General features: G+C 54.0%; 1 protein-coding gene across 6 annotated transcripts in view; it reads left to right on the forward strand.

The window, feature by feature from the left end:
• DNMT3A (DNA methyltransferase 3 alpha) overlaps positions 1 to 19567 on the forward strand; it is a 284321-nt gene that overhangs the window by 119157 nt on the left and 145597 nt on the right. For all 6 annotated transcript variants that reach the window (XM_050948759.1, XM_050948761.1, XM_050948762.1 and 3 more), the window contains exons 5-6: positions 17945 to 17991; positions 19191 to 19337. In XM_050948759.1, coding sequence (XP_050804716.1) covers positions 17945 to 17991; positions 19191 to 19337 — 194 coding nt within the window. The remainder of the gene's footprint in view (positions 1 to 17944; positions 17992 to 19190; positions 19338 to 19567) is intronic.

Genomic DNA, 19567 nt, shown 5'->3' on the forward strand with positions numbered 1-19567 from the left:
CTTGTTATGATTTGGCTCATATTTCCCCAAGCCACATCTCCGTGCATTCTACCAGGGCTCAGGCTTCATCTGCCGCCTTGCTGGCTCGTGTTCCTACCCACGAGATCTGTCGCGCAGCTCCATCGTCCTCGGTCCATACCTTTGCTTTGCAGTATGCCCTGGTTCAACAGTCAAGACATGCTGTAGCCTCTGGCTCAGCAGTTTTCATTCTGCCACATTTCACTCCGACCCCACCGCCTACGTAAGGCTTGGGATTCACCTAACTGGAATGGATATGAGCAATCACTCGAAGAAGAAAAGACTGTTACTCACCTTGTAACTGTTGTTCTTCGAGATGTGTTGCTCATATCCATTCCACACCCGCCCTCCTTCCCCACTGTCGGAGTAGCCGGCAAGAAGGAACTGAGGAGCGGGTGGGCCGGCAGGGGTATATATCAGGTGCCATGGCGGCGCCACTCTAGGGGGCTACCTGCTGGCCCACTGAGTTGCTAGGGTAAAAGTTTTCTGACGAATGTGCACGCGCGGCGCACGCACCTAACTGGAATGGATATGAGCAACACATCTCGAAGAACAACAGTTACAAAGGTGAGTAACCGTCTTTTCCCTGTCCCCGAAGGCAGGCGAGTGCATGGCTCCCAGAGCACTGCACAGAAAGAGAGAGACCGGCTCCGATGCTCAGCTGGGGGCACAGAAAAGCCAGCTGCAGCACGTTGAGTGTGGGACAGTTCTACACCAGCCCCGACCCAGTGTCTGTTGTGTTGCCTGAGAGGTTCTTGGAAGTGCACTCCATGGCCTCATGGGGCCATCTGCCAGCAGACCATCACCACAGTCCAGTACCACGTCCCTTCCTGCCCCTGGCCTGCCTCGGGGGAACTCCCCTACGCCAGAGGAAAGATCTCGCTGCTTTCTGCCCCCATGCCCAGCCACAAAGTGCCAAGAGGCTGGATTGCAATAGAGAGCCTGACCCTCACCAGGAGACAGACACGCGCACGTGCAGTGCAGTTCAGTGGGGCTCGCTGGTATGAGACGCCCTACAGGTGCTGCCAGAGTGCAGCGGAGACAGAACTGCCATGGGGCTGGTATTAACCCCTGCAGCCAGCCCCTTATTGCTGTCTGGTGCTGACCCCTCGCTGCCAGCTCCGCCCTCTCTCCCCTCCGGGAACCGGTTTTCCTGCTTGCGCTCCATAGCAGAGCCTTTGCTCATTTCTGGCCACGTGAGGGAGTCTCTTTCTCCTCCTGCCCTGGGTTTGGAGCTCGCCCTGGGCCTGAGCCGTCTGTTGCTTCTGTTGGCGTAAGTCAGATGTCACTCTGTGTAAGTCCTGGAGGGGGAATTTGGTGCAGACAAGAGAAGACTCAGGCCTTCTGCTGTGCTGGCTGCAGTCCCCTCCTATTGAGTGGGAAACTGCTTTGCATCAGCTTCCACCTCCAGATCATGGCCCCTGACTGGGTTCAGTGAGCACTGGCCTCAGCTTTGCACGTTCCCCGTGGGGAGGTAAGGGCACTGCCGCTGATTGCAGGTTTTGGTACGATCTCTCAGAGCCCAGGCCAGCGTGCTGGGCACCTTTCATGTTGCATGGAGTGGATGGTGCCAGCTTTCCTCAGGCGGAACGGGCCTAGTTCTGCTGTGCTGCCCCTGGGGCTTCCGTTGCTGTGATTGGCTGGTGAAGTGAAGTGCCAGACGTGGGTGCCAGGCAGTTGAATGGGTGGGGCTGGACTGTTGGGGCTGTATCTAGCCCGTGGTTTCTCTGTGGCAGAGAGGCCTGCAGAGTTTTTTCTTGCAGTGCAGCTCCCTGCGGCTCTCCTGAGGCTCTGGTGTGCTCAGTCACTGGTCTGCAATCTCTCCGATCTCTGGTGCCCTGCAGCACCCATGTAGCACTGCAGGTTTCTAGGAGGGGCCAGTTCTTGTGGAGACCAGCTTGCCCAGGTCAGTCACACACACACAGGCTTCTTGTCCCGTGAGCCAAGAAAGCTCCTGCACTCGTAGAGCAAGTTTGTCTACAGAGGCATCAGGAGTGAGAGGAAGGTCAGATGTGCCCCCTGTATCCCACCTCCTGCCCTCTCCCAGCACCAGCCACGGCTCTGCTTTCTGTGGCTTGTGTTCCCCAGCCAGCTCCTAAACCCCTTAGGAAACAGCCAGCTCCCAGTAGTAAACCCCTTTCCCTCTCTGCCCACGGGGATGTCTTAGCCGCGAGATGGGTCATACTGGGCTCCCCGCTGGGAGAGCGTCCGACTTCTCTCCTCCTGGGCCCTGCTGGTTGGGCTGGGATGTCTGAGGTTGCCCTGGCCTAGCCTGGTGCAATCTGACATGGCTTTATGGCCAAAGGGGAGTTGGCAGAGCTGCGCTGAGCTAGGCTCCCAGTGGCTGCCCTGTGAGCTTGCTGCATTTGTGCTAGTTCTCACTAATCATTATCCCGGTTATTAATGCTCCCCGGCAGAACTGCCTTGATTATCAGCCCGGGCCCAGCTAGCCTGAATCCTGCCTCTGGCTGTTCCCAGATCCCCAGGCCAGAAGGGACCACAGTGATCAACTGGCCTGACCTCCTGCATAGCACTGACCAGACACCTGCCGTACAATAATTACCCAGAGCAGATCCATTAGGGCTTTCGAATGGCCAGGGAGGGAGCATCCCTCATGGCCCTGGGGAAATTGTTTCCGTGGTTAAGGCGTGTCAGAGGAGGGTGTTCCCCTTGCTGGGCAGTACTGGGCTGTGCAGGGCATGGCATGGTAGAGGTGCCAGGCCTGTAGTTAGGGCTCCCTTTGCCCAGCTCCACTTTCAGTGGTGCCTCTGCTACTGGTGTGTGGCTGCTTTGAGCTGAGAGGTGGGGTGTGTGTGTGTGTGTGCTGGGGGTTGTAGCTTTTATGAGGTGCCTGCGTAGAGCTCCATGTGGGGCTAACGGGGGACTAGAAACCCTTTGTCAGACTGCTGCCCAAGCCCTAGAGAATCGTTGCCTTCCCTGGCCCAGTAGGGGGTGCTGTTAACCCAGCCAGGGGCTCCCTGCTCCTGGCATTCATTGCCAGGGATCCTAGAAATCTGTTTGCTGCAGAAAAATGTGGAATTTGCATTTGTGAAAAAATAAACCCCTGTACGGTGGATCTCATGGGGACTGAGGCCAGATCGCATCACCAGAAATTGGGGTAATCAGGAGAACTGGCAAAGATCTTTCTGTCCCTTATTTTCCGATGTCGTGGGGCTCAGGCAGCCAGTCCTACATAGCTGGGACTGACCACCTCAGCCCCTGCTGCTGTCAGACCTGGGCAGCTGGGAGTTCAGTTAATACGGAGAACCAGATAGTGGTGGCTCAGCTAAACAGAGTTCTGCTGTATAGATTACAAGCATGGAAGTATTTGGTGTATGTAAGAAATACAAATAGCAATGCTATGAATTGTATTTTATTGTAATGATTGATAGGCATTGAACATTGTGTTCAGCTGACACCTGTGTATATTGCTGCTAGGGAAGTTAAATTCAGTGCTTCATTTTCATTGTGGAAAAACGCCAATTTTTGTTGGTTTTATCAGAGAATTTTGGGTTTTTATCACGGAAAACGGGGATCCCTGCTCAAGGCTCTCCCTAGCCTGTAATGCAGTAGAGGTGTGGCTCAAGGAGAGTCCCACGCAGGGAGGCAGAGTGGAGGACCCCCAGCAGGGATGCAGAAACCAGGATCTCTCAGGAGTCTGCCCCAGTGCTCTTCAGGGGCACGAATAGCCAGGGTTGCAGTTTCCTCGCCAGCAGCAAGGCCTTGGTATTGGACATGGGGAGGTTTCGGGGTCTGGAAATGAGCTCAGTCCTGGCAGACCAGAGAGACAGGCTGCTGCACCCATGGCACAAGGCCCCCACATGACAGGAGGCCAACTGCACCTGAATAATCCTGGGAGGGGCGGGTCAGCATCAGGCAGGCTGGGGGCCCGTTGTGTTGGGCACTGCACAGACACATGGAGGCACAGTGCCTGCCCCAGGAGCTTGGGGTTGGGGCAGGGAGATGGCTGCAACATACAAGCAAAGGGGGTCAGCCAGCGTTCGCACTCCAGTGATCATGGGGATGGAGGTGGGAAGAGCAGGCTGTGGTTCCTGCGTCCCAGTGAGGTGCTAGAGATTTTCCCCCATCAGTGCTTCCCCTGCAGAGGTGGGGAGGGGGCAGCCAAGGCTTCATGGAGCCGCATGTCAGGTTGTAGCCTCAGGAGCCCGTAAACCCTGGTGGCCTGAGCTGCTCTGCTCGGTGGGGAAAGTGGGGCAACAGGCAAGGCCTGGCTGCCCCTTTCCCAGGCTGCCCTGCTTGTGCCGTGGCTGGGAAGGGGAAGCCTTGTGCTCGTCCCTAGCCCGTGTCACTGGGCAGACTCTTCCCTGCTCCCCTTCCCTTCCATGGCTTGTTAACTGCTCTAGCAGGATCTGAGCCTTCATTAGCCTGAGAGCTGCCTCTGCTGCCCTGGGGTCCCTGCTTCTGGTCTGGGCCTCAGGCCCAACGGCAGTAAGAGTTCCAGTCACAGCAGCACTGCCCAGCGGCCTAGGGACAAGCCTGTCTCCTGTGGCAGCTGCAGGGAGATGCTTTAACAAGGCAGATGGCACCAGCCCGGTTCGAGTTTGGCCTTTTCTCTTGCGGAAGACGTTTACCAGCCCTCAGTTCTGGTCTCAGCTGGAGGCCAGGACCCCTAGCCACACAGTGCCCCTTCCTGCCACCCTGGGGTCAATATTGACTCGCAGGGAAGAGTGGCTTTTCCTGGCCTCCCTCCCCTGCCATCCACCTGTTCCCAGGGCCTCAGCTGTGACGGGAAACAGACGTTCCCCCATTGACTCGTTAGCTGCAGAGAGTAGCCCTAGGAAATCTGGTTCTTCCCCAGGATTTCTGAGCAGCGTGTTCTGGTTACTGCAGAGAGAGGCAGCAGGGCGGGGCAAGTTCTCTTTTGCAAGCTGGCCTCAGCCATGTACTCCCAGGCCAGGCAGCGCAACACTCGGGAACATCTCCACAGCAGCACCTGCTGTGCATCTCAGGGCTTAGATGTAACTCCCAGCTCCAGCTGATGCTCACAGGGACGTTTCCCTCCCCACGCTGGTTCTCGGCCTTGCAGTGAAGCTCTTCCGAGCTTCGATCTGCAGGGTTCTGTGGGGTGTCACGCAGCCTCCAGGCTGTAGCTGGCCTGGGCTGAAGGGGGTAGTACAGACCATCACCCACACCAGGACATTAGCAGCTATGATTGAGTCTGCAGCTTGAACTGCCTTGTGCTGTGACCATTCAGTGGGTTTGGTGTCACCCGCACTCTAGCCCCAGCAGCACCTTCTCGGTCACTCTCCGTACATCACTCCCTTCTCCTGAGATGCTCACCGTGGTCTGTGGACACCAGGGCGGGTGTGCAGGGGCTGACCCATGGGTCGAAGTCAGAGCTGGTTGTTGGTTCATCTCCTGAGCATCTGAACGGCCTCTGGGCCCATTCCCTTCTCAATGTGATTTCAGGGGCCACATGGGTTGTAGGTAGGTGCCAGGCCCTGCGTTCTAGCCCATCTCTGCCCCAGCTGCCTGCCTTTCTAGAGCTTCCTCAGATCAGCTTCCCCGTCAGGAAAGGCAGGATAATGCTATGGGTTGGGGTGAGTTGTGGGTGGGTGCTCTGCTCTGTGCTCTTGTACCTTACAGCTGCACCATCCATTTGGGCAAACTAATCCCCTCCTCAAGCCGTGATGCCTTCCTGCTGCGCTGTCGGATCATCCACAGCCGACCCAAAGAGCTGGGCACTGGGAGTGCATCAGCACACCCCAAGCCAGTGGCCACGCAGGGCTCTCCAGGAGGACCTGCCTGGGAAAGGTGTGACTCTTCTGAGAATTCAAAGGGGGCTCAGCTGGGATAGGCCTCCGGAGGATGATTTAACTGGGGATTGGTCCTGCTTTGAGGAGGGGGTTGGATTAGATACCTCCTGAGGTCCCTTCCAACCCTGAGATTCTGTGATTCCCAGCAGAGAGACCACTTGGGGCTTCTTCAGTACAGAGATGGGGTTCTCATCCCACCCACTGGTCCCTGCAGAGATCTGGAAGGCATCCAGAATACTTGGACCTGTATCATCAGTGCTTTCCCTGCAGAGTGGCCCAGGGCTTGGGGGAGGAGCTCTGCAAGGGACTCTCATCCCTGGGAATGCTGCTGCATTGGGGCAAGATATCTGAGCTGCAGGCCCTGCTGTGTGGGGGGTGAGTGGAAGGCTTCTGCCATGCAGCCCACAGGAGCCACTGCTCTTGCACAGCTGAGCAGGGTCTGCTATGGGTCCCAGCCTTGAGGAGGGGCGGAGGGGTGCAACAGGGGCAGAGGTCTGACCTACTCCCTCGCCTGGCTCCCTGGCTCACTCTGGCAATGGGAGCCAGGCCAGTCTAGGCTGGAAGAGGTGTCAGAGTGCTGGCGGTGCTGATGCTATGGGACCACTCTGCCCACTTGGGGGTGGAGGCCCAGGGAAGGCAGGGAGGCTGGTATGCAGCCACGGAGCAGAAAGGAACCAGCTCAGACTCCTTCAGCCCCCCTCAAATGGCTGAAAGCTCCTTCTAAGGGTCGTCTTTCACTCGGGGCTGGGGAGTCCCCTCCTCCCTTCAGAGGAACAGATTTCAAAGCCAACAGGGACCACTATTGTCATGTCATCTGACCTGTGTAGCTAAGGCCAGTGAAATTTCATCCAGTTACCCCTGTATTGAGCCCTGTAACTCGGGTTTGGCTAAAGCAGCTTCCAGAAAAACAGCCAGTCTTGGTCTGGAGAAATGGAGACTCCACCACTGCCCTTGGTTAATCACCCTCATTGTTACACCTCACTGTTTCTAATTAGCATGGGCCTGGCTTTAGCCTCTCTGCACTAGCCCAGAGAGCCCTCCAGTACCCACACCCTGTAATCAGCTCACATCTCAGTCTTCCTTTTGATAAGCTAAAGTGGGAGCTCTATGGTCTGCACTTAAAATTTAGATTGACTGAGTTATGATGAGCACCAGAGTTAAACCAAACTGAGCCCTGGGGCAGGCACGGCTGGGTTGGTGGGAGAATTCTTCTGTCCACTAACCCCGCCTCCTGGGGAAGGGGATCACCCCTTTCCGGCGCTGGAGGGAGTGTCTGCGCTGTCGGCATGGACCATTGCCTCATCTCTCACCATAAGGCATTTTCTCCAGCCGTCGAATCGTTGTGTGATCCACATGCATTCACGATGCCATGTTCTCCATAACTCTAAGCCTTTACTCCCCTTCCTCTCTGTGGCCAAGTATAGAGCCGCAGGAATCGCAATGCCACATCAGACCCCAGGTCCCTCTAGTCCAGTGGCCCATCTCCAGCAGTAGCCAGAACCAGAGGAAGCACAGCTCAAATAACCTGTCCCCCACATTAGGTCTCATTCTGGTCTCTGTGACGAAGTGGGACTGTTCTTGCTGTGTTATTTGAATGCTGAGTGGGGAGTATGGACCTGGGAAGGTTTCAGCGGAGTTTGGCTGGGACTGTCTGCATCGGGGAAGGGAGGACACCTGAGCATGTAACAGGAGAACCCAGGAGGGGGGTTGGAGGCCAGGTAACACCTCTACCCTGGACAAAGGACACAAAGGCTAGGGGAGGAGCCGGGAGGAGGCTGAGTGAGAGGCTGGAGGGAGTTTCAGTTTGAAGCTGGCTGGGAAATGGAGGGGAGCCCTGACGGGGCTTGGGCTTCCCAACAGGGCTGTGGCCTTCCTGGGGCCTCCAGATGGACCTAACTAAAGCGGGTCCTGTTGTCTGTACCGGCAAGACCTGTCTTGGACTATGTTCTTGTCGTCTAAATAAACCTTCTGTTTTACTGGCTGGCTGAGAGTCACGGTGAATCGCAGGAAGCCGGGGGTGCAGGGCCTTGTCTCCCCCACACTCCATGACAGTCTCTCTATGACTAGAGATTGGCATAAGCTCTGAAGCATGATCTTTAATGGCCCTTCCCAAATGACTGGTGATATTAGTTAGGATAACTGCATGGCCTTGTTATCCAGAGAAACGCCCAGGCCCCCTTTGAGTCTTGGTAAGTTCTTGGACTCAGTGTCTTCCCTGAGGCAGTGAGCTCCACGGGCTAAGTACCTGCTGTGTGACAAAGTACTTCTGGTGGTGGATTTTGAGCCCTGCCCCTCCTTTTACTGTATGTACTGTACCCTCACTCTTGTGTTATAAGGCAGGGAAAAAAGATGCTCCTGATCTCTTCTCTGCATACATGCATTCTCTCATAGAGCAGAACACCATAGCGTCACATCAAAATGAACAGTAAACACGACACACGAGAGTTGCAGTGCTCCTCCACATCTTGCCTTGAGAAGTGCACCATACTTGCTGGTCATTTCTTGCTTCACAGTTTGGTCTTTATGTTGGCTATTACTAAGTTCTGATTGGATCTTCTGTTGGCCTTCTTGAAGGCTCTGCTCCCCCATCACACCAGAATGCCTCCTCTCCAACATCATGATGAAGTCAATATGGTTCTGAGTCCACAAATCTGGCCATGTCCAAGTCCACTGCCTTGATGGTTTTTGCTTTAACGAGTATTTGTTAATACTAAATAATTTCCAGTCGCAAATTGCATGAATCACAGTCCTCTGCTGTTTGTCTTGCCGTACCCAAACTTCCCATCCCAGCTGAACCATTTTGGATAACTCTTGGGCCAAATGAGACCATCCAGTGCCCTTGTGCAGTCAAGCTGTCTCTACCGTGAACAGCTGCTAACTCCTTGATGTCACCCTAGAATTCCTCAACCTGTCCATTATCACAGTCAATCATCGGGGCATGGCACTGGGAAACAGCTACATTCTAAGGCTGCCAAACAGAGTCCTCAGCTTGCTGCTGACCAGTGTGTAGGCCGTGTAGGGGCTGATCTACTTCCTGAACAGCACAACCCCATGCTGCCTGAGCCTGTCACCACATGTCTCCTTCCACAGGGATTATCCCAGCCCATCCGGACTCACACAACCGGCTCACGTCCCGCCTATACAAAAAGACCTCATTTTGTGTTAGCTGGAAGTAACTTGCTTTCATGGTGTGAATGTTCCATATGCCAGTGGAAACAACTCACTTGGCTAATTTAATTCTGTACTTATCAGTATTCTGTAGACTTTGGTCATGTGCCCTCACATTTGTTTCCTGTCTAAGGTCATCATCCCAGGCTTTTCAGTCTCTCTTTGGGCTTTCCCATGTCCCTGATCATTCTCGTTGCTCTTCTTTGAACCCCCTCTAGTTCTGCATGATCTGGCGTGAAATGGGCTGACCTGTCCTGCACACACTATCCAGATGGGACAACACCATTGCGTTACAGAAAAGCATTCATAGATTCTTTGTATTTCTCTCCAGCCCATTCCTCATGCATCCAAACATCTGGTTTGCTTCCTTGACCACAGCTGCGCATTGAGACACAATCTCACAGAGCTGTCCGCACTAGTGTGCCGTCCTTTCCTGAATTCATGCAGAACCCTGGAAGCTAGGCAAGTAGTTTGTGTCCCCTCTAACGAGCATGAGTCTGTTTTTATCAACATTGACGTTCATTTGCTGTTGTGTTGCCCATTCATCCCCCTAAAGCTCCTCACAGCCCTCTCTGGTCCGGACTAACCTAAATAATTGGTGTCAGCTGCAGATTTGGTATCTTTCTGTATCACCCCCTTTCCAGATCATTGATAAATACAGTCAGTAACACCGGACCTCGAGGCTCCCACTGTTACCTTTTTGACACGATGGAAATTCACTATTTCATCCTTGCCCTTTACTTTCTGTCCCCTAGCCAGGTTTTGACCCATGACAATACTGTTAGGAGCTGGGGGAAGCGTTGTTATGGGTTGAGTTAAACCCTGTTGAGGTTAATAGATGTGAACACACCCTTCAGTTAACATCACTGCAAGCATAAGCCCCACCTGGGCCAGGGGCTTTTGCTAAATATTGTTTTGGAAAGATGTGTGGGTGGGAAGGTAGAATAGAACAGAGGGGGAAAAACCAACAGTAACAGCTGGGAAAGACTGCGCCGAGAGACAGCCTGAAAGAGCAGCTGAAAACGCCAGGGCTGATCCTTCAAGACACCTCAGGAGAGGTTTTTGGGTCTGTGGTTCAAGCTAAAAAGGGGGTTCTTGGTGTTGTGAGCAAAAGAAGCTGTTTCCTGCTAGTTGATTCCTTCCATTTTCAGAGACGCAGGGCTTTGTATGTTCTCAGATTCGGGGGCAGCCATCCTGAAATCCCATCTCGTGAAACGGTCTTTGATGGTCATTAGTGCTAAGTTTGGGTTTCGTCCTGGGATCCAAGTGGATCCCAGACACCATTTTGTGTATTTGACTCAGTACTGCATGAGGTCCCTCCCATTGCTCGCACCCTTCTTGGTTCTAGGATTGTGGGCCTGATCAGGTCCCCTCTTTTACAAGTTCCACCAGATGACTTTGCAGCAGGCAGTCTTTTCACTGGATCTGAGGCTGTCCTCCAGTCTTCTCTAGCAATTGATGAGCTTTGCCAGTTTGGGATTGGTGAGTTTTTGCATGCCCCAGAGGACCCCTTTGCTCCTCTTCAGGAACTCCAGACGAGAGGTTTGCTGGGTCCTTTGCTCATGCCCAGACATGAGTGATGGGGTCCACTTTGTGCTCTCATTGACTATTCTCTAAGCCATTGAAAGGCCTGAGATATGCTGACCCCAGTCCTTTTGGTGCTGTTCTACAAAGGGAGCCAGCTGAGCCCCCCTTTGACCCTTGCCACCATCCCATCAGACTGTGGCTGTGGCATGTCTGGTGAGTGCCAAGAATCTCTCAAACCGTTGACACATTTTGGATGCAAATGTTCTCACTTGTTCTGTGTAAGTCACCCAGGACCCCAAACTGGGGGAAGAATTCATTCCCTAGGACTCCTGCTTCTGTTACAGCCTCTTGATTTCTTATTGGATAAGCCTCAGGCATTTTGTGATGTAGTCCATAGCTACCAGCAAATCCTTCTTGCCAACCTGTCTCCGGCCAGGGCCTGAGAACATCCGTGACAATGCACTCCACAGGTGCACCCGCAAGATATCCAACAGACATTTTCTCTTTGCTTGGCTGAGGTTTTCTCCATCCCAAAATATCCAGTAGTTTTAAGATCATGACATCCATTGAAAAAGGAAGTTCTGAGGGGATCTAGTACACCCAGTTGCCCACTGGCTTCTCCCATGTCCTATACAAGATTTCATCTTCAAATTCCAAGCTTTCCCACAATGACCAGAAAGCTTTTACTGTGGTAGCATAAGAACTGCTATACTGGGTCAGACCAGTGGTCCATCTAATCCAGTGTACTGTCTCTGGTTGTGGCCAGTGCCAGGTGCTTCAGAGGGAATGAACAGAACAGGGCAGTTTTGAGTGATCCACCCCTGTCATCCAGTTCCATTATCTGGCAGTCAGAGGTTTAGGGATTCCTGGAGCATGGGGTTGCATCTCTGACCATCTTTGCTAATAGCCAGTAACATACCTATTTCTCCATGAACTTCAGTAATTCATTTCTGAACACCATTATACTTTTGGCCTTCACAACATCCCCTGGCAATGAGTTCCACAGGTTGACTCTGGGTTGTGTAAAAAAGTACTTCCTTGTGTTTGTATTAAACTTGATGCCTGTTAATTTCAGTGGGTAGCCCCTGGTTCTTGTGTTATGTGAAGAGGTAAATAACACGTCTCTATTCACTTTCTCCACATTGCTCATGATTGTATAGACCTCTATCATATCCCCCCTTAGGTATCTCTTTTCTAACCTGAAAAGTCCCAGTCTTATTAATCTCTCCTCATACGGAAGCTGTTCCAGACCCCTGATAATTTTTGTTTCCCTTTTCTGAACTTTCCATTTCTAATTTATCTTTTTTGAGCTGGGGTGGCCAGAAATGCGCACAGTATTCAAGGTGTGAGTGTATAATTGATTTATACAGAGGCATTCTGGTATTTTGTGTCTAATTATCTATCCCTCTCCTAATGGTTCCCAACATTCTGTTCACTTTTGTGACTGCCGCTGCACACTGAGTGGATGTTTTCAGAGAACTATCTGTGACTCCAAGATCTCTTTCTTGAGTGGTAACAGCTGATTTAGACCCCCATCATTTTATATGTAGAATTGGGATGATGTTTTCCAATGTGCATTACTTTGCATTGATCAACGCTGAATTTCATCTGCCATTTTGTTGCCCAGTCACCCAGTTTCATGAGATCTTTTTGTAGCTCTTCACAGTCTGGTTTGGACTTAACCATCTTGAGTAGTTTTGTATCATCTGTAAATTTTGCCACCTCGGTGTTTACCCCTTTTCCAGATCATTTACGAATGTGTTGAACAGCACTGGGCCCAGTATAGAGCCCTGGGGACACCACTATTTACTGCTCTCCATTCTGAAAACTGACCATTTATTCCTACCCTTTGTTTCCTGTATTTTAACCAGTTACCAACCCATGAGCGAACCTTCCCTCTTATCCCATGACTGCTTATTTTGCTCAAGAGCCTTTGGTGAGGGACCTTGTCAAAGGCTTTCTGAAAATCTAAGTGTGTTATATCCACTGGATCCCCCCCCTTGTCCACATGCTTGTTGACCTCCTCAAAGAATTCTAGTAGATTGGTGAGACATGATTTCCCTTTACAAAAACCGTGTTGACTCTTCTCCATGTTGTTTTCATGTATGTGATAATTCTGTGCTTTACTGTAGTTTCAGCTAGTATGTCTGGTGCTGAAGTTAGGCTTTCTGGCCTGGAATTGCCAGGATCGCCTCTGAAGCTTTTTTTAAAAATTGGTGTTAAATTAGCTGTCCTCCAGTCAGTTGGTACTAAGGGTGATTTAAGCGGTAGGTTACGTGCCACAATTAGTAGTTCTGCAATTTCATATTAGAGTTCCTTCAGAACTCTTGGGTGATGCCACCTGGTCCTGGTGACTTATTACTGTTTAGTTTATCCATTTGTTCCAAAACCTCTTATAATGACACCTCAATCTGGGACAGTTCCTCAGATTTGTTACCTAAAAAGAATGTATGGAGATCTCCCCCATGTCCTCTGCAGTGAAGATCGATGGTGGTGTGAGAGAACACCACGTTCCAGGATGGCTGCATTTGCCAGTTGATTTTCCAGTCAGATGCTCTCCTGATACCAGCATCCTCTCTCTGGGACGTCTTTAATTGCTTTTGGGTCCATTCCTGCAACCCCCTTCCCTCTGTTGTTCCAGTGGATGAACTGGGGACATGGGCGCTTCTGCAAATTAGGGGAAGAGAGGCACACCCATTCTCCTGGGGAACTCATGCCTTGCTCTCCTGCGTGGGGCAGTGTTTGCCATCAGCCTCCCACCAAGGCCATCAAGACCCTGCTTAGGGCCTGGCCTGTGTGTGAGTGTGAAATCGTAGCACTGCAATTTCTCCAGCTGCCTGGCACGCTGTGCCTCCGGATTGCTGGCTCTAAAGTGCCATTGCAGGGAAGCAGGGTGCGTCCTGGCCATAAACGTCAATACTTTGCCTCTCACCCCATATTGACTTAGTTTCATGTGCTGGCCCTTGTCAAAGGCCTTTTGACAGTCCAGTCATAGAGTTTAAGGCCAGAAGGGGCCACCTGACCACACAGTCTGACCTCCTGTGTAGCACAGGCCAGGAACACCACCCAGCCTCCACACACTAATCCAGCAACCGTGTTCCACCGAAGGGCTGTAGCCCACAGGAGACAAGGCTGTTACGTGCCACTGGGAGAGACTAGGAGGGAGCCAGGTGCACTAGTGCCTGCAGCCTCCAACATGGCAAGGGAATAGGGTGAGAGACACCCGGACAATCCTGGCAAGTGACCTGCACCCACACACTGCAGAGGAAGGCAAAAAAAAACCCCAAGGTCTCTGCCAATCTGCTCTGGGGAAGAATTCCTTCCCGACCCTGCATATGGTGATCAGCTGGACCCTGAGCACATGAACAAGAACCATCCAGCCAAGCATCTGAGAGAGAGAACGCTCAGAGCCCTGACTCACCCCGCCCAGTGTCCCATCTCCAGCCACGGCCATCCCTGATGCGTCAGAGGATGGAGATAAAACACCAGAACAAACCCCGAATACAGCAGGGAGCAAAAAATCCATTCCTGACTCCTACCGGGTTGAAACCCTGAAGCATGAGCTTTAGGAATAACACAAACTGGGCTGTTCAGCCCTGCCCCCTACCACCGCAAACAACGCCATCATATAATCACACTCAGAAACGTGCCCAGCCTGCTCTTCAGACTAGTTACGCTGTTTGCCCCCAGGACTCCTACTCACCCCTCTGATGGTTAGAAACCACCTAATTTCCAGCTGGAATTTGTTCCTGGCCAGTTTAGCCCCATTTGTTCTTGTGCCAGCATTGTCCTGTAGTGTCAATAGCTCTTCCCCTCCCTGGAGTGTGCCCCCTACTGCGTTCATGGTGTGCAATGAGATCCCTCCCAGCCTTCTTCTGCTGGACTGAACAAGCCAGGCTCTGCCAGGCTCCTCTCAGATGACAGACCCTCCTGGGCAGTGGTATAATAGACCAGGGGAGCTAAGCCTCCCAAAACCCAGGCCGTGGCCCCGCCAACACTCTGCCCTGAGGCCCCGCCCTTGGTCCGCCTCTCCCCTGAAGCTCGCAGGGGCTTGACTTGGGCCCAGGGCTTGGGCCAGGCAGCAGCCCAGAGTGGCTCGGCCTGGCCAGTGGCTTCGGCTGGCAGGCGGCTCAGGGTCTAGTGGGGCTTAGGCTGCGGTGGGGATCTCGGGCTACTCTGGCTCCAGCAGGCGAAGTGTGGGGGGGGCCTTGGCTGGGGTAGGGGGCACTGTAGGCCCTGCATTCCCCTGATCATCCTAGCAGCTCTTCTCTGCAGCTGTTTCAGTGTAAGTTCATCTTTCTTGAACATGGGTGTCCAGAACTGTCCCCAGGATTCCAAACGAGGGCTTCCCAGTGCTGTGTACAATGGCGTTAATACTTCCCTAGCTCTGCTGGAAATGCCTCTGCTGATCCAGCCTAGGAGCCATGTGCCTTTTTCATAGACACCTCACACTGGTGGCTCATAGTCATCCTGTGATGGACCCACACACCCAGGTCTCTCTCCTTCCTGTTGCTTCTTCTTTAGCCGCTGCTTCATTATCATGTGTAAATATTTGTAAGAGATCAGAGACACCCCTTTCCTTTGCAGAATCCATGCTGGGTAGATCCCCTCAGACCTGGACCTTCCAGGCATTTGGTGATTCTGTTTTCAATTATTGTTTCAACCCAATTCGCCTGGTAGGAATTCCCTGGATTACGCCTAAAGCCTCTTTTAGCATCTTGGTGATGGTCTCTCAACCCCTGATTAGCTGGATATGGGCTAGTCAGAGGCCAGTGGTGCCTTTCCTGTGCCAAAGGGGCAGCATGAGACACGTCTCCCTCGGCGTTAGGCCCACAGCTCTGGGCACTGCCTCCAGCCATGCTCTGTGCTGGACTCTGCACCCATGTTCTTGGTGTGTCTCCCGCTTGACAGAGAAAAAGGCAGGATTCTCCCAGGGAGTGGAGCCCCAAGGACTCAGTGTCAGCTGCTCAGAGCTAACCACTGGGCTGGCCAGGGCTTGTTTTATTAACCAAACCCCATCAGAGCATTCTCTGTGTTCTGGCTGTGATAGCATCTTCCAGCAAGCTCTTCCTGCCAGCTGCAGCCACAGCTCAGGAGCTAGCAGTGAGGTGCCCTGGGCGGCCTGCGGGGAGTGTACACTGGACGGCTGGGATTAATTCTTCTGCGGTTTGGATCGCCTGCCAACTTCTCTCCCTTCTGGGACGTTGCCAGTGTGTGTAACTGCTGCCCTGCGTCCCACACCCTCCCCATCACACCTCGGGGGCTGCTCTTCCTGCAGCTCCCCGGAAGTGGCTCCTCTCTTCCTGGCAGGAACCCTGCATGTTGGGAGCCAGTCCCTCTGGGTCCTAGATGGCTGTGTCTCTTCTGCAGCGAGTGCAGGAGCAGAGATGCCCAGCAGGGCTGCAAGTGACCCAAGGGGTCAGGACTATGGAGAGGGGGTAGCTCATTCCCAGGGCTTTTGATTTCCTGTTGGCCAGGAGCCAGAAGTGGGAGTGTGCATGATGAGGGGAGCTACTCTGATCCCAGGCAGCGTTCCCAGCCCCTTAGCAGAGGCTTTTCTCCAGCTGCTGGATTCCAGCTCCTAGGATCGGCCCTTCCCCTGCCCAGGGCCTATTGCTGCTGTGCCGATCAGGGACTAGGGTTTGGGCTCTGCCCCACTGAGAACAGTTGCTCAGGGCAGCACTGCTGTCTTGGCACTACCACCTCCGGGGGGGTGCCTCTGCCCTGCTTGTTGCAGAGCTCTTTTTAAATATATATATATATATAGAGAGAGAGAGAGAGAGATGCCTATCTCATAGAGCTGGAAGGACCCTGAAAGGTCATCAAGTCAAGTCCAGCCTCCTGCCTTCACTAGCAGGACCAAGTACTGTTTTTGCCACAGATCCCTAAGTGGCCCCCTCAAGGATTGAGCTCACAACCCTGGGTTTAGCAGGCCAGTGCTCAAACCACTGAGCTATCCCTCCTCTCTCTAGGACCCAGACCATGGGGCTCCAGACCTGCCTAGAGCAGTGCCCAGCTCGTGGGGAGTGGCCGTGGAACGCCCTCCCTCACCTGGGCCCTGAGCCTCAGGAATCTGTTAGCGAGGTCCAGCCCCTGTCAGCGTTTGTGGCAGTGTGTGAGCAGGACTGCAAATCTGTCCGAGTGCATGCACTCAGCCTGGTAGCTCTTCTGCGCCCAGGAGCCTCCCTGCCTTCCCTGGCAGGATCCATCCCGGGGCAAACGGAGGAGTCACGAGGGACCCGGAGTTTGGCAGTGTCTCTCCCAGGCCTTATGGGAGTTTGTGTGCCAAGCCTAGTTCCCAGGCTGGGGCAGCGCAGCGTGCATGGCTTGCCTTTCCCAAGAGACGCCCCAGGCTGCAGTGGTGTCGCTCAGGCCGAGCGTGTAGCAGCAAAGCCAGGCTAGGCCAGGGCTGGAGTGTGGGGGATGCTTTGTGGGGCTGGAAGGGAATCAGCAGAGCTGGCTGGGGGTCACAGGACTGGAAGGAGAGGGTGGGCTTCCAGAGTAGGCTGAGGGGCTGCTTCAGAGCTGTCCTTGGGGAAACCAGGGCTGGAAGTTCAGGGGGGCTGTGGGTCAGGATCGAGGGACCCCAGCAGAGCTGTGGGAGTACAGTGCAGTGGTATCTTAGCCTTGCATTTATGAACACTAAAAATCCACTAAATACACCTTTACCGAAAGGCGGAGTCTCTCCCCCCCGCCCCCCCCCATGGTAACTCACACTCAGCCCCCCCTTGTGTTTGGCCTCAGAACATGGTCGCTTTGAATGTGTCAAGGGTTCGCAGCCTCAGAAACGGTTGGTTTTATTTTTAGCTGCTTTCCCAGCAGCAGCTCTGTACGTACCTGCAAGGCAGCGAGATGTACTGATAACACAGGAAACCAGAAACCTTTGCATAGTGCTGTGAACACTTCCCTTCTTGCCCTGCCCCCTAGCCGGTGTGTGCCCATTTCCAGGGGTCACCGCCACCCTGGCGGCATCCCGAGGCCTCCAGGCAACACTAGTCCCAGGTGCTGTGGGATAAGGCCGCTGGAGTTGGAGACTCTAATGTGGGAGCAGTTGTCCCCCCATTAGCCCAGCCCAGGGAAGGCGCGCCGGAGACCTCATTCCCTGGAGCCCTTGCCCTGATCCAGTGGGGAGAGAGGCAGTCAGAATTGTCAGGCAGGCATGGGAGGCCAAAGGCATAGGAGACTCCCCCCTTGGGGGCAGTGGGGAAAGGACCCACTGAGTCCCACCACTGGGACACAGTGTGGTAGCTGAGGGCTGGCACAGTGAACTGTGACTCCAGGGTAGATGCTCCCAGAGGCAGAGGGTTCCAGGAGGCCAGTGCAGTGGTATTGCCCAGCTGGCTTTTCTGCTCTGCACTGGCCTTTGTGTTCCTTGGGATCTGGCTCAGCCCCTCGTGTGCCAGGCTGCAGCTCCCGCCCGGCTGATGTGCAGTCTCTGTGTTCTGTGTTTGCAGGCAAAGAAGAGAAGGAAGAAGCTAACTATGACTCCTTGAAAATGGAGGCAAGTATGTGCCAGGGTTGCCACCCTGGGGACTCCACTGCCCTGCCTTGCCTAAGCCACCGAGCTAAGTCAGGCTGGGAGCTGCAACTCCTGCCCTCCAGAAGCAAGAGCACAGGCAGAATCAAGTGGCCACTGGGCCACATGGCCAAGTTCCTGTCAGGCTGCAGCCTGGCGTCTGGGGAGGGCATGTCCAACCCCCGGGCAATTGGAGAGGGGTACAGGAAGCTGCTGCATTGAGCATGAGAGGCTGGCTAGGCACAGTGCAGCACAATGGATGGTCTCTACAGGGTGTGGGTCAGCACATGGGGGCCTCGACACTAGGGTCCTCTATCGCCCCAGAAGGCCCCAGGCACTAGTGCCCTCTAGAGACCCAGGGGTCTCATTCCAGAGCCCATTAGCTCCAGAGTGAGGCCCTGATCCCAGAGCCTCTGCTACATATCGGGACATGATTGCAGATGTGTGTGCACAGATCAGACACACACACAGTGGTGTCTATGGTGGGCTCTGGCTAATGTAGGTTTAGCTCTGGCTCTGGGTATCCAGTAGGTCTCAGTGCTAACCATCTCTGTCTTCGTAATGCACTCCTGTAGGAGGCTGGCAGAGAAATTCTGATTGAATGGGTCTGACCCCCAGTTCCGCTACGGGCTCTGGGGTGAGCGCTGCTCCCCAGCCGCCTGGCATCTGGCATGGGCTGGGCTGGTGCTTCCCAGGTTAATTCCTGCAGCTTGGTCCTGCTCAGCCTCCCAGCCGCTGCGTTGCTATAACCCATCCTGGGAGAGGCTAATTTTTCTCTGGAGGGAAAAGTGGGAGCCGCAGAAGCAGTGGAGGGACTGAGGGGATTCAGGGGTCCTGGCACCCTGCTCTAGCCTCAGAGCTAGCATGCTTTTGAGTTGGTGTAGCCACAGGTAAAACTTGGCCTGGATTTGGGTGCCTCGCTCTCTGGCAGTGACATGGCCCTGCCCTGAGCACTGGCACTAGGAGTCAGGAGCCTGGGATCTAGTCCCTGCTCTGCTGCTTACTGACTACATGGCCCAGGGTGGTTGAGTCCCTTCCCTGCTCTGGCCCCTGTTCAATGGAATCATACTCCTCCCTCACTGCCTTGTTTCCCCAGCGAGCCCCAGACCCCATGTCCCCAGAGCTGTGAGCAGAGAAGCCAGCCCCTTTCAGCCTGTCTCTCCTCTCTCACTGCCTGCAAGCAGGGATCCCGAGGCCGTCTGCGTGGCGGGCTGGGCTGGGAGTCAAGCCTGCGTCAGAGGCCCATGCAGCGGCTCACCTTCCAGGCGGGAGACCCGTACTACATCAGCAAGAGGAAGCGAGACGAGTGGCTGGCCAGATGGAAAAGGGAGGTAAGGACACGGATTCTGCCTTGCCTGGGCGCAGGCCAGTTCACCCTGCGAGGGGTATGTTCTGCCAGCCATAGGTAGCAGTGACACAGTGCGCTTCGTCTCCGTGGGGCAGGGATGGGCAGGGGAGCGGCACCGAGTAGTCTGAGTATCGCCAAATCCCTGTGGGATTCAGCCCGGCCTCAGATTTCTCCCCCCAGGCTGTTTGATCCCCCACTCTTATGACAGCTTTC

This window comes from Gopherus flavomarginatus, chromosome 4, assembly GCF_025201925.1.
Source record: "Gopherus flavomarginatus isolate rGopFla2 chromosome 4, rGopFla2.mat.asm, whole genome shotgun sequence".
In the NCBI taxonomy this organism is placed as follows: Eukaryota; Metazoa; Chordata; order Testudines; family Testudinidae; genus Gopherus; species Gopherus flavomarginatus.